This window comes from Psammomys obesus, unplaced genomic scaffold (genome assembly GCF_907164565.1).
Source record: "Psammomys obesus unplaced genomic scaffold, mPsaObe1.curated_primary_1811, whole genome shotgun sequence".
In the NCBI taxonomy this organism is placed as follows: domain Eukaryota; kingdom Metazoa; phylum Chordata; class Mammalia; order Rodentia; family Muridae; genus Psammomys; species Psammomys obesus.
This window is the reverse complement of record NW_026596125.1, coordinates 10,032,598-10,048,396: the sequence shown is the minus strand read 5'-3', so window position 1 is coordinate 10,048,396 and position 15,799 is coordinate 10,032,598. Positions and strand designations below refer to the sequence as shown.

At 40.2% G+C, this 15,799-nt stretch overlaps 1 protein-coding gene across 6 annotated transcripts in view; it reads left to right on the top strand.

Moving 5' to 3' along the window:
- Positions 1-15,799, top strand: part of Sorcs1 (sortilin related VPS10 domain containing receptor 1) — a 512,909-nt gene that overhangs the window by 343,745 nt on the left and 153,365 nt on the right. For all 6 annotated transcript variants that reach the window (XM_055591505.1, XM_055591507.1, XM_055591508.1 and 3 more), the window contains exon 5: positions 3,744-3,817. In XM_055591505.1, the coding sequence (XP_055447480.1) occupies positions 3,744-3,817 (74 nt within the window). The remainder of the gene's footprint in view (positions 1-3,743; positions 3,818-15,799) is intronic.

Sequence of the window (15,799 nt, the reverse complement as noted above, 5' to 3'; positions counted from 1 at the left end):
TTGTATGCTCTTTCAAAGGACCTGGGTTCAATTTCCAGCACCTGCATGACAGCTCACAACAGTCTGTAATGTCCATTCCAAATGATCTGATAACTTCACACTAAAGCACATAAAATAAGTTAAATAAATCATTTAAAAAAAAAAAGAAGACATAGCTTGGCAGTGGTGACAAATGTCTGTAATGCCAGCACTCAGGAGGCAGAGGCATGTGTATCTCTGAGGTCAAGGACAGACCTTTGTTTACAATGTCTACAGTCTGGTTCCAGGAGAGCCGGGGCTATACAGAGAAATCCTGCCTCCAAAATTCAGAAAAAAAAAATAGGAGAGAAACAGAGTGAGGAAGGGAGAGAGACAGAGAAAGGGAGAGAGAGAGGGAAAGAGGCAGGGGACTCAGAGAAGGGGGATTGGGGACTTGTTATTGTTCTATTCTTTATCAAAGTAAAAGATGTTCAGAACATGCATAGGAACAAAAACCAAGCCAAACATGCACAGGATTTTTGGGTTCTGGGTATAGAGAGGGTAAGTTATCCTGCCCTTTCTTAATTCTATAAAGGAAGCTGTCTTTCCATCTTGCTTTGCTACTCTGAAAATATATTTAGCATAGGCCTAGGATAAAAGGTTCAATGGGAAAAACATTTGCCATCCAAGCATGAAGACTTGAGTTCAGGTACATAGACCCCACATTAAGCCAGGCACAATAGCACACATCTGTAAGTTTATTTTTCTAGGGGATAGAGGAGGAGCTGAGAGGAGAATACTAAGATGTGCCCAGTCCAGATACCTTGGCATGCAGAGAGGGAACAAGAGATCTCATCTCTCTCTACACAAGGTCATAGGAAAGGACTGATACCAAGATTTTCCTCTGATCTCCATGTGTGCATCATGGCACACACATGCTGATAACTTTTCACACACACAAACATTTGCACAATCCTACACAGATTGTGTGTGTGTGGGGGGGGGGTAAAGCGAGAAGTGCAGCCAGGAACCATGTATCTACCCCGAATGGAAGAAAATACTGCTTACCACCATAATAAAATAATTGATTTAATAAGTTTTTTAAAAGAAAAGATTATTTGACTCATAAATTTCAGTCGGCAGTGAGTCAGCATATCATGGTAGGAAAATATGACTAAGGAAGGCTGCTAGTTTATGGCTCAACATCACAAAAGACAAAGAAGAAATTGTGGTCTCATGGTGACATTTAGGATATGCCACTAGTGACTAATATTCTTCCTGCAATGATTCTCAGTACAAAGGTTCCACTGCCTCCTACCACTGTCACAAAGAAACTCTGAGCTTATGAGAGACACTCCACATTCCAACTTTGTCAATGAATGTTGAAGATAAAGTTATAAACTAAGAATTTGAAACAGAATGGCATACTCTTCTTTGTTGGAGATCAAATTCTATACAGCAGAGACAGTGAGTAGCTTGCTTTCCCAGCCAGCCAGCTCTTCCTTTCTGGATTACAGGATGTGAACAGTGTCATAACAGGTTCTTTCAAAGGTCAGTAAATACTCAATTGAGGTAATTCATTCGTTGGGCATGCTTGGTGCTCAACAGCTTTGATGAGTCACCCGTTGAGTCATTTGATCTTTTTCTGTTGTGCAGTTCGTGTTGCTGGAGAGAGAAGAGGAGGCAGGTGATGCCTGTGCTTAGCACAGTGACTCACCATCCACTGAGGTTGAGAGACGGCAAATGCAGAGAAAAGATATTGATGGTCAGGTGTACTGTTCACCAGGCACAGGCAGGAAAGAGAGGTAGCAAATGATGTTTTCCAAAGAGTAGTTGACCACTTTGGACAGCAGGAAGCTAGAGGGGGAAAATAAAAGACTCTTCAAACTTCCAGAAGAAGACATGTGGGTACACAGGGTCCCAGAATGACGTGAAGATTATCAGAACAGGAATGAGAAGTAGAGATGAAGTGGAAGACATAAGAGAGAAAGGAAAGAGACTTGTGTGATGGAGTGTTTGGAAAGTTAATGCTTATCTCATGAACAGTAATTCCCAGAGCAATTGTCCATGGAGAATGTGGTAGTATGACATGGCTCCACTGGTGTAGCCATCTATAAAATGGCCACAACAACTGTACATATCACAAGGATAAAGCAACAACTGGTAACTGAGATGGCAACTGAAAAATGCTTAGATTATACCGAGCTTGTTCTGTGTGGAATAGGGTTTTATGAGATGAGTTTCCTTTATTTGCTCTTACAAAGACTAGCAGAACTTGCAGAAGTAGCCAACCAGTGTCTGATTTGACTTAAGGCCCACTCCATGAGAAGGAACACATACCTGCTACTACTTGGGGAACCAACAACCAGAGACTAGATAGAAGAGACTTAGGGTAAAACCAAACACCATGGTCTGAAGAAATTCGGTAAAATGACTCCTAAAGATATTCTGCTATAACCGTAGATCAGTGTCTTGTTTAGTCACCATCAGAGAAGCTTCCTCTGGCAGCAGATGGAAACATGCAGAAACCCACAATCAGACATTACATACAGAGAGCATCTAAGAGGGAGGTCTCCGTTAAATCCCTCCCCTAGGAGCTCAGGGAACTCTCAACCAGACATAACACACAGAGAGCATATAAGTGGGAGGTCTCCATTAAATCCCTCCCCTAAGAGCTCAGAGAACCCTCACTGAAGAGGAGGAAAAAAGAGTTTGAGTTACAGGAGATGGAGGACACCAAGGGAACAAGGCCTTTTGAATCAACTAAACAAGATGTATTGCTATTCTTGAAGCAGCAAGAATAGGGCTTACATAGGTCTGAACCAGGTCCTCTGTGTATATGTTATAGCTGTCAGTTTAACATTTTAATGGGACTCCTGAGTGTGAGAGTAAGTGGATCTATGATTATTGAACTTGCTCTTGGGATTCTTTTTCTCATGTAGGCTGATGATGTCTAACTCCAATATGATAATTTTTTTTGTTTTCTCTTTTGTTTTGTTGTTTTTAGCTGCTATCTCTTAGGAACCTGTTCTTTTCTAATAAGAGTCTGAGAGGTGCTGGATCCTGGGGGGAGGGGTGGGGAGAAGGTATTAAGAAGAGTAGAGAGAGGGGAAACTGTAATCAAGACATTATTTGAGAAAAGGACCTACTTTCAATAAAAGAAAACAACAAAAGAAACAAAAAAGAGAAAGACTAACATTAGCTTATTGCCTCTGGGGTTGAATACATTTTTCTTGACTTGGTATTCAGTTTCCCATGACATGCTCATTCAAACTTACAGAGATAGACCATGTTTAATCATGTTGGCCCGACCTATCTAACAACTTTGTGGTGCTTCTCATCCCTTGAAAGTAATGTGGTTTTGCCAATTTGAGTCCTATTATGTCTTCAGCCGCCAGAAAGCAACCTCCATATTCCTTCATCTTGGGTTGTTTCGAGAATCTCAGTTTCCATAGGATCAGGTATTAATGTGGGTTCTTCAGAAACTATGTATTGATTTTACCCTTGACACTACCTGTTGCTTAGGCTATCCAGAGGAACAGAAAACATTGCCACCACAAGAGCAGTCTGTGACTCCCAGTTCACTTCACTAATCACTGAGCATGTGGCTGCAGCACAGCATATGATCCCCGAGTCCTGATGCCTTTAAGTTTAAAGGGAGATGTTAATGTCTGACTTGCAGAATTGACATGAAAGTCGGAAATATCAGGTGCTGCTACTGAGGAATTAAACAAACAAGTACAAAGGCCAAGATGTTGATCTCTTTTCCCTCTTTCTCCCTCCAGTTATACAGCTCTGCTGAGTTTGGCAGAAGATGGCAGCTTATCCAGGAATCGGTGGTTCCAAATAGGTTCTACTGGTAAGTCTGATTCTGTTTCCTGACCTTTTAAGTTATCATCACCTCCCCTCGCACAGGCTGTGACCCTGTAATGCCAGACACCCTCAGACACTCTTAAATGTTGCATTACAAGTTTTTTTTTCTTTATAAATTCCTAATGGTGCATTAGTGAGCTTCAGAGTCTTTATAAGTATTGCATTAGTATGTTTAGATGAACCTTTGACATAGACACTGTAATTTTTGTTGGTTAAAGCATCTTATATATATATGATGCATATTCAAATAAACGTTTTCAGTATAAAGAAGCAGATCTTTTTAGAGTAACAGCAGCCCTTGCAGCCCTTCCTTGAGTCAGGTCTTCTAGGCATTCTTATCTTATTTGACACAACCAGTAGCCCTGTTCTGTCACTTAGCATTCCAGCTGTGTTCTGTGAATTGTCAAACACATACAGGCCCAGGGCCATACTCTGCTCAGGCTGCTGTGACAGAATGTTGTAGATTGGTGGCATAAACAGCTGGTGTTTCTATCTGTGGTTCTAAAGACTGGGAAGATCAAGGTGAAGGAGCCATCAGATTTACTTCCCACTGAGGGTTCTTCTTCTGACCTGGATACAGCTTTGCTTTCATGTAGCAGAAAAATAAAAGGGCCCTAGTCTCTCCTCTAATTGTCACAGGAATATAAATTCAGCCTTGGTCACCTGACCGTCATGACCTCACCTAAACTATTATCTTCCAAAGTCACAAATCCAAATGCTATCACTTCAGTCTAGGGCTTTAATTTTGATGTTGGGAAAAGCATAGACATCCAGTCTGTAATCTATAAGTATAGATATAGATGATATTTTTGAATTTGATGAGTTTGAATTTGTATGAGTGTTGGTTGTATGCACTGTCCTATATCTTGTTTTTATAGTGTGCGGAAATTATGCATATACCCTCATATTTTAAATAATAGCAAATAAGTTTACTGTACGAATTCATGTTGAGATAAATAATAATGTCTATTGAACATAAATAATAAACTACATGTTATAAACTATTATGCATATAAAAAAGTAGTAATAGAGAAGGAGGAGAAGGAGGGAAAAAATATAGAACAAAAATGAAGCCAAGCAAATCACAATCTGGGTTATCTTAACCATGCTCCTAATTCTGTAATAGGTAGCCTCCCCATGACAATAGGTAGCTCAGTTTGAAAATCAAGCAAGTGACAAAAGTTAATTTTCACTTTTGTGTTCCCAATCCAAAATCCAAGAAAAGCAAGAGCCAGGTTTAGAACATTCTAGTGTAAATGTGATATTTTACTTAGTGCTAGTGTTAAAATGTGTGTCTTCACCTCTGCCATGAGGTAGAAGAGCAAACCCTACTTCATGCCGAGCTGCCCAGGGAAGAGATGGCCAGCCTGTCTCCAGGCTTTTCCATAGTAGAGCTAGAGGAACTAGCTCACAGGAGAGGCTATGTATTCCATATTTAAGCATTCCAGTATCATCAGGACAGGGGCCAATGACATCTGCAATGAGGGCTGTAAAAGCATCTCTTGAAGGCACTTCTCTAATCATGTTGGAATTACATGATGGAAGGTCAACCTGCTGGTTCCTTCCAGCGGCCCACTGCCTCTGTGTTTCCCTCACTTCTGCACTTACTTCACAAAGGAGCATATTTACCTTTGTTGCCTTTTCTTTCCTTTCCTTTTCTATTCTTTCCTTTCCTTTCCTTTCCTTTCCTTTCCTTTCCTTTCCTTTCCTTTCCTTTCCTTTCCTTTCCTTTTCTTTTCTTTCCTTTCCCTTTTCCTTTCCCTTTTCCTTTCCCTTCCTTTCCCTTCCTTTTTTCCCTTCCCTTTCCTCCCCTTCCCTTCCCTTTCCTTTCTTTTCCTCTTCTCTTTTCTTTTTTCTTTTCTTTTCTTTCCTTTCCTTTTTTTAGTTAAATACGGTCCCCTGAGAGCCAGGATGGTCTCAAACTCTTTATATAGCTGTGTTTGGCCTTGACTCATGACCATCCTGCCTCTACCTTCTAAGCACTGAAACTATATATGTGGGCCATCACATCCAGCTCTTGCACTTCACATTTCCAAATACTTCCCTAATGTCCTGGTGCTTTTTGAAAACAGGAGACCTGTGTTAGAGAAATCCATATATGTATATTTGCATATATGTATGCATACTGTCTTTACATCACTGCCCCCTCCTTCCTCCAACTCCTCCCATGATCTCCTACTCTTCCTTAAATTCATGGCTTCATGGCCTTTTATTTTAATAATTACTTCTTAGTTATTATATAAGTAAATATATAATTGCAACCTGCTGTGTTACTCTGTAACAAGGGATAGCGATTCTTCCCCCTAATTGCTCTCTAATACCAAGGGTCAGCCATAGAGAAGTTTTTAATATATAGGTTCTAGTGATTTGGTTCAGTTCACAGAGTGCTTGCTTAGCACGCACAAGGCCCTGAGTTCAATCCTCAGTACTACATAAACTGCGTATGGTGATCCTTGTCTATAATTTCAACACTAAGGGAGATGAGCAGTATAAGTTTAAGGCTAGAGCAGCTACAGAGTAAGACTGTGCCTCAAAAGAAAGATGACAAAAGGAGGGAAGGAGTGCGAGGAGAAGGAGGGAGAGCAGGGAGGGTCCTGAAGAAGTTACAGACTTGTGATCTAGAAATATCTATGTAGAATGAGATCACTTATTTTTCTTCCTTTCCTTCTTTCCTTCCTTTGCTTTGTATTTCTGTGATGTGTACCTATGGATGTGTGTGTGTGTGTGTGTGTGTGTGTGTGTAGTGTACACTATGACATCAAGTGGGGTGTCTGTTCTACCATTCTGTTTTATTTTCTTAAGAGAAAATCTCTCACTGAACGTGGAGCTAGGCTGGTGGCCAGCAACCCCCAGAAATCCACCTGTCTCTGCCCTCTGCCCTGAGACACACAGTGCTGAGAGTGCAAACATTCATGGCTTTTTACAGGGGTGCTGAGTATTTGAATTCAGGTCTTCCTGCTTGCCTGCCAAGCACTCTTACATCCTGGAACACACATCCAGCCCCAGTTAACAACCTTTCTTCTGCTACCATAAGCCACCTCTGACTGATCTGCTGCACTGAGGCTTGTTCACGCTTCTGTTGCTGGCCTTGCTGGGGATGCTCTTTCAGACACCAAGCCAAGCTGACCTCTCCCAGGTCTGGGAGTCCATCTCTGTATCTTCCTCAGTCTCCCCTCTGGCCAACATGTTTAAAGCTTTATTTATTTTTACTTTATGTGTGTAGGTGTTTTGTCTGCATTTGTTTGTGTGTATTGTTTGGCTGCAGTGCTTCCAGAGGCCAGAGAGGTCGTCAGATACCCCTGGAACTGGAATTACAAATGGTTGTTAGACATCATGCGGGTGCTGGGAACCGAACTGTGTCTTGTGGGAGAGCAACTTCTATCCAATGAGTCATCTCTCTAGGCCTTTATCAGTAGTTCTACTTATTTTGTCCTGTGTTTATGAGTCACTGTCATCTTTATGTATTTTATCAAAAAAAAAAATAACATCCATTTTTTAAAAGAAGAGTCAATGCTCCCCCTCCAACTATCCAACTACTTTCTGTACTGTTTATGTTGTTGCTGCTGCTGCTGCTGCTGCTGCTGCTGCTGGTGTGTGTGCTTTATGTATATAGAAAGGACTCAGATAAATAACTGATAAAAAATGTAGTCCTCCCAGTTTATCACAGAGACGATGTGATATTTGCCAGTGGGATATCTATGAAGAACCAACCTCTGTATAAGGGAGACTCACCAGGGGCTACACATGAACTAGAGTACTAGAGTGTGTGCTGTCGGTGTGTCACAGTACAGCTCAGGAGGGTAGATAGGAGGGTCTTTGTTTTCTTTCAGTTTGCTCCTTAGCAATAGAAATAAGGAAAAGCACCACATAAGTGGACAGACAAGGAAGAGTGGAAAGCTGGAGGTATGTCCAGTTAAGCTGTATTTCCTGCACCATATTTTCAAGCTTACCTGAGGTCTTATTTTCATACAGCATTATTGTAAGGAAGACAGAGCTCATTCCCATCTCACCCCTGCTAATCTATCCTTTTTTTATTTAATCCTTTGAAGAAAGGTTTGTTTTAAAAGAAGATTTCTAAATCCCTGCCAACAAAATGTCACAAAAACATCTCCTTTCAAAAGCTTTGCATACTATTGTTTGTGAATTCTAGCTCATCTTCTGAGGGAAGCTACTTATTATCATTGTGAACAGACAGAGATCAGTTAAGTACTTAGACCAAGGTCACAGAGGTGGGAAGTACCAGGGGCATTACTTAATTCGAATGCTGATGCCTCTGCTGCTCATTGTGGAGCTGAAGTCTCATGAAGTAGTCACAACTCAAAGGGGGTTTGGCCATAACATCTGTCTTTGCATCTTTCCAAATACTTTTGGCTTTTGGCCCTCATGAGTTTTAGCCTGCCTGACATTTCCGGAGAGGGCAGGAGACTTGGAGAGCTACACAACACCAAGGCTACTAGTAAAAATCTCTTGGTCTCTGGCCACATGGTCTGTGTCATCTGACACTGAGCCACTTCCTGAGTCCAGCAGGAAACCCGTCAATCAAAGCGATATGTGTTATTACATTCACTCCTGGAAACAAGTTGTTTCAAATTACACAGGAACCATGAAACTGCTGAGGAGTTTTCAGCCAGCGTTAATTAAAAGGAACATACTTTAATCATTGCTGCTCCAGCCTAGTAGGAGGGTGTGAGTAGTTCTCAGTGCTTTTCTTTAGTGTTAAATTGAATCATTAAATGACCATGGGTAATAACATAGCACTTTCCACAGGGGTGGGGAACATGAAGATAAAATCATAGGTTTTGCACATCATCAAGCTCTCTTCAGAATCATCTGTGAGAGGCAATAGTCACACCACCCCTGGAAGCAATCAATGGCAATTGTAAATAATTATGGGATGCAACATCTTATTCTTACCTTATCTGGTGATTGCGATTAATACTGTCATAACTACTACAAATAGCAACTTTCATCCAGGATTTTATACTGCTTCCAGAAGTGACTTAAGACCTCACATAAAACCTGTCTAAGCACAGTGTTGCTTTCCAGGGATTGGCCTTTCTTCTTATTTAACTGAAGACTGTCATGAGTATGTCCTCTCCTATGTGAGAAATCTATGTAAATGTGTCATTGTGGGGAGACACTTAAGCCTCAGGGACACAGAGGTTTGAATTCAAACTTTACCATCTACTAAGACAGGGATTATGGGGAGTTAAGGCATTTCTGTATTCTTGAGAATTAAGTCCAGAGCCCAGTGACTAACAGTAACAGAATCATTGGTAATCACTGACTTTATCTCTGTTGGCTCTATTTCCTCTGTGTTGGCTTAGGCTTAGACTGGGCTTCTCTGCTTTGGGACACAGAAAGGACACTTTCAGCTTTAGGCTTTCAGCCTAATAGTTTAGTAGTTCCATCACCTGCCCGGCATGTTCCCTGTTTCCAGAGACCAAATATGAATGAATATGTCTATGGTTATAGAAGGTGAAAAATTATACATGAAGATCAGTTATTTACCCTGGGAACTGAACTGGTGTTCACTAAATGACATGAATCATGTAGCCAAAGGGAGATATGACTCTTCAAGAAGAAAATAAAAACTTTTGAGGATTCCATTATTAAAGAAAGAAGGATGTATTCTCATTAGGGGCAATTACAGGTAAGAGATATGAATGTCAGTGCAATGTCATAAACAGGCTTCTATATAAGTACCTGTAAAGGTATAGGCACACAATAAGCCATGATTTTTAATCATGATGATACCATTGTGAGGTAGTAGCTGTTGCCCTATTTCAATGAAAAAGAAAAGTTGTATAATTTATCTACCAGAACAATCATGATACATAGCAGCCTTTGAAACTTAAATTTATCTGGTTTTATGTTCTTAGTTGTGATACTAGCAATCAACCTCAAAGTAAAAATGTATTTTCCATCTTTTTTCCACAATAAAAAGACTGAAAATTGTTAAACTTATACAATTTCATACTATTTATTTTTGTCTAATAATTTAGTAAGAGCCAAGTTCATGGATTAATCATTGAAAAGCATGGATTTGGAGGCATAGTACCCAGGTGCCTTGAAAATGCCTTTCTCTTAACAGCTTGATTATTTATAAGAGGTTGAAAAATGTGCCTTGTTGAGATCTGAGTAAAGTGTGGGATTTTAAAAAAACAAAGAATAATTCTCATTACAAAAGATGAAACAATTCACTAGGCTTAAAATATTCTTAAAATTTTCTATTTAACTGAAAATTAGTTTGCACTTACTTTGATGTATTTGTTCATATACATGGACTGTCTATAACAGTCAGTGTTTGCCAATTTGCTATGATAAATTAACATGAAAAATTAGGGCTGTGAAAAATTAGTTTTTCAACAGCCTACAGATTGGAAAAGGATCTTCACCAACCCTACATCTGACAGAGGGCTGATATCTGAAATATATAAAGAACTAAAGAAGTTAAAAGGCAATAATTCAAGTAATCCAATTAAAAATGGGGTACAGAGCTAAACAGAGAATTCTCTGTAGAAGAATATAGAATAGCAGAGAAACACTTAAAAAAATGCTCAACATCCTTAGTCATCAGAGAGATGTAAATCAAAACGACCCTGAGATTTCACCTTACACCCATCAATATAGCTAAGATCAAAACTCAAGTGACAACACATGCTGGAGAGGTTGTGGAGAAAGGGAAACCCTCCTCCATTGCTGGTGGGAATGTAAATTTGTACAACCACTTTGGAAATCAATCTGGCGCTTTCTCAGACAATCAGAAATACTGCGTCCTCAAGATCCAGCTATACCACTCCTAGGCATATATTCAAAAGATGCTCAAGTACACAACAAGGATGTTTGCTCAACCATATTTGTAGCCACTTTATTTGTAATAGCCAGAATCTGGAAACAACCCAGATGTCCCTCAACAGAGGAATGGATACAGAAGTTGTGGTACATTTACACAATGGAATACTACTCAGCAATTAAAAACAAGGAAATCATGAAATTTGCCGGCAAATGGTGGAATCTAGAAAAGATCATCCTGAGTGAGGTATCCTAGGTGCAGAAAGACACATCTGGTATATACTCATTTATAAATGGGTACTAGACCCGTAAGATAGGTTAAACATACTAAAATTTGTACACCTAAAGAAGCTAAACAAGAAGGAAGACCCAGGATAAGAAGATCAATCCTCATTTAGAAAGACAAAGGGGATCAACGTTGGAAGTAGGAGAAAATAAGTAACAGGATAGGAGCCTACCACAGAGGTCATCTGAAAGACTCTACCTAGCAGTGTATCAAAGCAGATGCTGAGACTCATGACCAAACCTTTGGCAGAGTGCAGGGAATACTATGAAAGAAGGGGGAGTTAGTATGACCTAGAGGGAACAGAAGCTTCACAAGGACCAAATATATCAGGGCACAGGGGTCCTCTATGAGACTGTTTCTCTGACCAAGGGCCATGCATGGATATAACCTAAAATCCCTGATCGGATGTAGCCCATGGTAGCTCAGTACCCAAGTGGGTTCCTTAGTAAGGGGGACAAGGATTATTTCTGGCATGAACTCAGTGACTGGCTCATTGATCTCCCCCTCCCCCCAAGGGAGGAGCAGCCTTGCTAGGCCACAGATAAGGACATTGCAGCCAGTCCTGATAAGACCTGATAAGCTAGGATCAGATGGAAGGGGAGGAGGACCTCCGCTATCAGTGGACTTGGAAGGGGGCAGGGAGGTGATGAGGGAGTGTGGGATTGGGAGGGAAAGAGGGAAGGGCACAAGTGAATGACCTGTGATTAAAATAAAAAAGAAAAGAAAATTAAAAAAAAAGAAAAAATAGTTTTTCGGTCAGTGGGTAAAGGCACTCACCATTTAAACCTGGCAATTGGAGTTTGCTCTTCTGAATCCAAGGTGGAAGGAGATAGAGAAACTGTGCACAGCATGTACAAAATCATATCGATAGTCTCATTGTTTCCCATATTTATCCTTTGCCAGTTTTAGACAATAAACAACAAATCCTACTTTTATGTTGATGTGTTTCAGGCTTATTAAAATTTTGCATTAATAGTTTAAATTGATCAAGACTGTTAAAATATAATAAAAAATGCAGGCTGCAGAAGTAATGAAACAAGATGCTCATTCATGTGTCTTAACCAACAGAGGGTCTAAGTATTTATTCCTCTAGATCAATAGGCTGATTATATGGATCAGATCATGTTCTCTCTCTATCAGCCCCGCCCTCCACACACTGCAGTCTCTGAACAGTTTATGTCTTCCTATAAAAAGCTGTGTCCAGCCATGCTCCTGGAATTAAGTCTTCTGGGCCTGATTAGGTAACATGCCCCTAGTTAAACCTGGGGGTAGAATCAACTTTTCCAAGCAACATGAACAGAGATTGAGGAAAGGCCATGAGACAGAAAACCCTTAACAGCTTTTAGCAAGGAAAGGAGAGAAGATAATGGAAAAGCACCCGAAAAATGTTCCTAATGCATAGACATTTTCATACTCATTTCAGATGAGAATAAATAGAAAGGTAAGTATATAAGCAAAGTCTCATAGATATTTAATTATTTAACCTTATGATATACATTGGTGATGAAATTTAAAACTAGTTGTGCCTAAAGACATGCTTACAGGACCCCATGTTGCAAGCCTGCTTCTAGAATGCCTTCATGACCTCCATGATGCTATGGACCAGTAAAGCTTTTCATCTGAGATCTTTTTCAGCCTGTGTCCTATACATGTAGACTCTTACTCCTTTCCAGGATTCTATTCTCCAGTCTTAGCTACCAAGTGTATGCAAAGATGATGTGCAAAGAACCTTGACATAGTTGGATGAGAATGTTAACATGCTTAGATCATTGACTGCCTGCTTTATGGTGCTCTATTCAGTTCTTAAACTTCATTTGTGACTTCTGTCTCTCCCCAGCACAACACAAACTGCAATTGAGTTCTGTTTGGGTCATTAGGGGAATTAGCATATGTTTAGGGTCAACATGTCCAAGTTCAATCTCTGGTTCAGTGTTCAAGATCTGAGGGAAGCAGGAAGCTTGCCCAAATGTCAGTTTTCTTCATTAAAGTCTTATTTTGCAAACTAAAAATGGAATAGTATTGTTATCAGCAAGTAAGTTAGCATTGGGTATAGTCTCCAAATATATCTTTTTTCTTTCTTCCTTTCTTTCTGAAAGATGAGGTCATTAAGAGCCAAGACTCTGTCCTTCATGCGTCTCTCTTCACCTTGTATGGCACCTTAACTGCTACACTGTGTGTGTGCAAACGTGCACACCGCATGCATGCATGGAATGACATCCCATGATGCCCTTCTTAACACAGTATTCTGGAGAAGACAGAACAATAAGAAAGCATTGCCTTTGAATTCCAGACTTCTTTATCTCTTCCTGCTCTCATCCTTCCTGACTACAGCTCCCAGGTCTGAGCCCACTCTGTGAGCTTGACCATGGGCAGTTTGTGGGCTAAACCGTGGGCACAGCATGGGGCAGTGGCAGGAGGGTGTTCTGAGACTCACCCCAGGAGCTGTGCTGGGACTTTAACTGCACCTGTGCTAAGAGAGCGTTTTCATTATCCTCGAGTTTCTAGAAGTTAATGATCTCCACATGAGTGCAGCTTTCCAAGCCTCTTGCACCTTCCTTCACTTCTTCATCTCTTCCTGTGATTAGCAAGTTTTCCTCACAAATAAAAGTGACTGTGCCTTTGTGCAGCATGAGCTCATCCCCTCTCCTGCAGACTTCATTCACTAACGGTCATCATCAATCATCCCTTATCTTGATGATTTGCTGACCCTCCCCCCCAATGCAGCAGCTTCTCTATCTTTGCACAATAGAGATTCAATCACATCACCAGGTTTCCACTAAGAATTCCTCAGGTGTCAAAGTGCCAAACACTGGCATGAATGAGGCTGAAATAAGGAAAGGAATGGTCTTGATGCTGGCTTCCTAATTTGTCATTAAATTAAAGGAAGTTAATTTAAAGATAGTGAACATACTTCACTGGAAACCCAAAGACTTCTAGGCTTTCTCTATGTTTTGCACATAGTTATGGCTACTCATTCAGTCTTGATCCACACTTTGGGTGCTGTATGCAGTCACAATGCTTTTGCTGGAACTCTGCTTATAAGAGCACGACACGACATAAAATCATACGACTCCTTTCTCAAAATGTTCCTCAGAAAAACAAAATTATGCCTCAACCTGACATAAGATTTCCCCCTCATAGAATGTAAGCATTTATAAGTATGAACAAGATGAGAACATTTGCATATGTCACATTGTCTATTTTTAGATGTTGTTCCTTTCTCTTTGAGTCACACTTCTCTATTTCCTGTAAGAAAATACTGAGGTGTAGGTTAACCAGTTTCTCTTTCTCTGTCTCTCTCCTTCTGTTTATTTATGTGTCATCTGTGTGGTTGTGTGTTTGACTGCATATAAAATATTTTTATTTTTTTCTTTATATCCCTTATGTCTGATGTTTAAGCACAAGGTCAAACACACACACACACACACACACACACACACACAATTGACTAAAGGCTTAGCATACTGACCAGTGCCTGGAAAGTTCCATATATCATCCATTAGTGTTGAATCTAAAATTTAAGTAAATGAACATGTACTATTATTTTATGAATCAGTAAATACAATGTCTTCTTAACTACAACATTATGATCATCATGAGACACCTACTGGTTTAAAAGATATTAAAATGAAACAAAAACTAAAGATTTGGGGAATGGATGAAATAGGCTTCCAACTACTATTTTTTGATGGATGGACTTGAGGAATGGATTTGGGGTTCAGATAGCCCAAGGTATTTTTTTTTTCATCAAAGATTAGATGAGGCTGACTTAGTACCTAATCATGAAGAATGTAGGATGGAGAAGACACAGCACTGAACAGTTGGCAGGATTTTCAGGATGGGTCAGGTGGCCATCCCGGAAACAGTTAAATGTCAGAATCTCTACTCTCGAGGAGAATTTAGAAGGCATTCCATCCGACCTCCTATGACCTACAGGGATCTTGCCTACAACGTGCCAGAAAAATGGAGGCCAAGAGCCTTTTAAAATGAGAACAGAACTCTTCTGTCTATCGGGATCTATCTTCCTCTAAGTAGAATAACAAAAGGAAATGGACCTGTCTCAGTGTTGTTTATTGTTCGTCCAGCACTTAAGACATCAACACCTCTAAGCAAAGCAATCCCATAATTTAGAGAAAAGTGTCAAGCCTTCCCAAGCATGGCAAGATGTGCCCCAAGGTGTGGACAGAACCTGCCCTTATAAGATTTATGTAAAGAGTTTTACATGAGTGCCCACATTTGAGGCAGATAAATCCCAGAAGACGTTACTATTACCAATAATTGAATTACAAAGCTATCACCATGTGCTGAGCACAACTTTAGGATTGCATGGTGACAGGATGAAACTTGTTAGAATATTTATGTCTTTACAGTTTCTGAATTGCCATTCTATAGAACAAACTGACTAGCCCATGTCCCTTCTATGAGCAAGTATACTTGTGAGAAAGTCTGTAGTCGTGGGAAACAAGATACCTAGGAAAACAAGATAAACAGCTCAGACATCAGACGTTCCAAGCAATCTTCCTATCCTCCACAGTTTCTGTGCTCACAATATCAATGTAGTTCATGAAATTTGGGCTTTTCAGTGTTAAACAGAAATAAATAAAAATATTATCAGTACTGGTTTCTACTGAAAAAAAAATAAGAGTAACAATAGCCTTATAATAGAAAGCATTATTATAGGGCTGGAGAAATGTTCAGTGTAAGAGAATGTACTGTTCTTGCAGAGGAGCTGAGTTCAGTTCCCAGTACCCACATCAGGCCACTTACAACTACCTGCAACTGATGCTCCAGGGGACCCAACCTCTTCTTCTGGTCTCTGCCAACACCTGCACTCAATAGAACACACACACACACACACACACACACACACACACACACACACACACA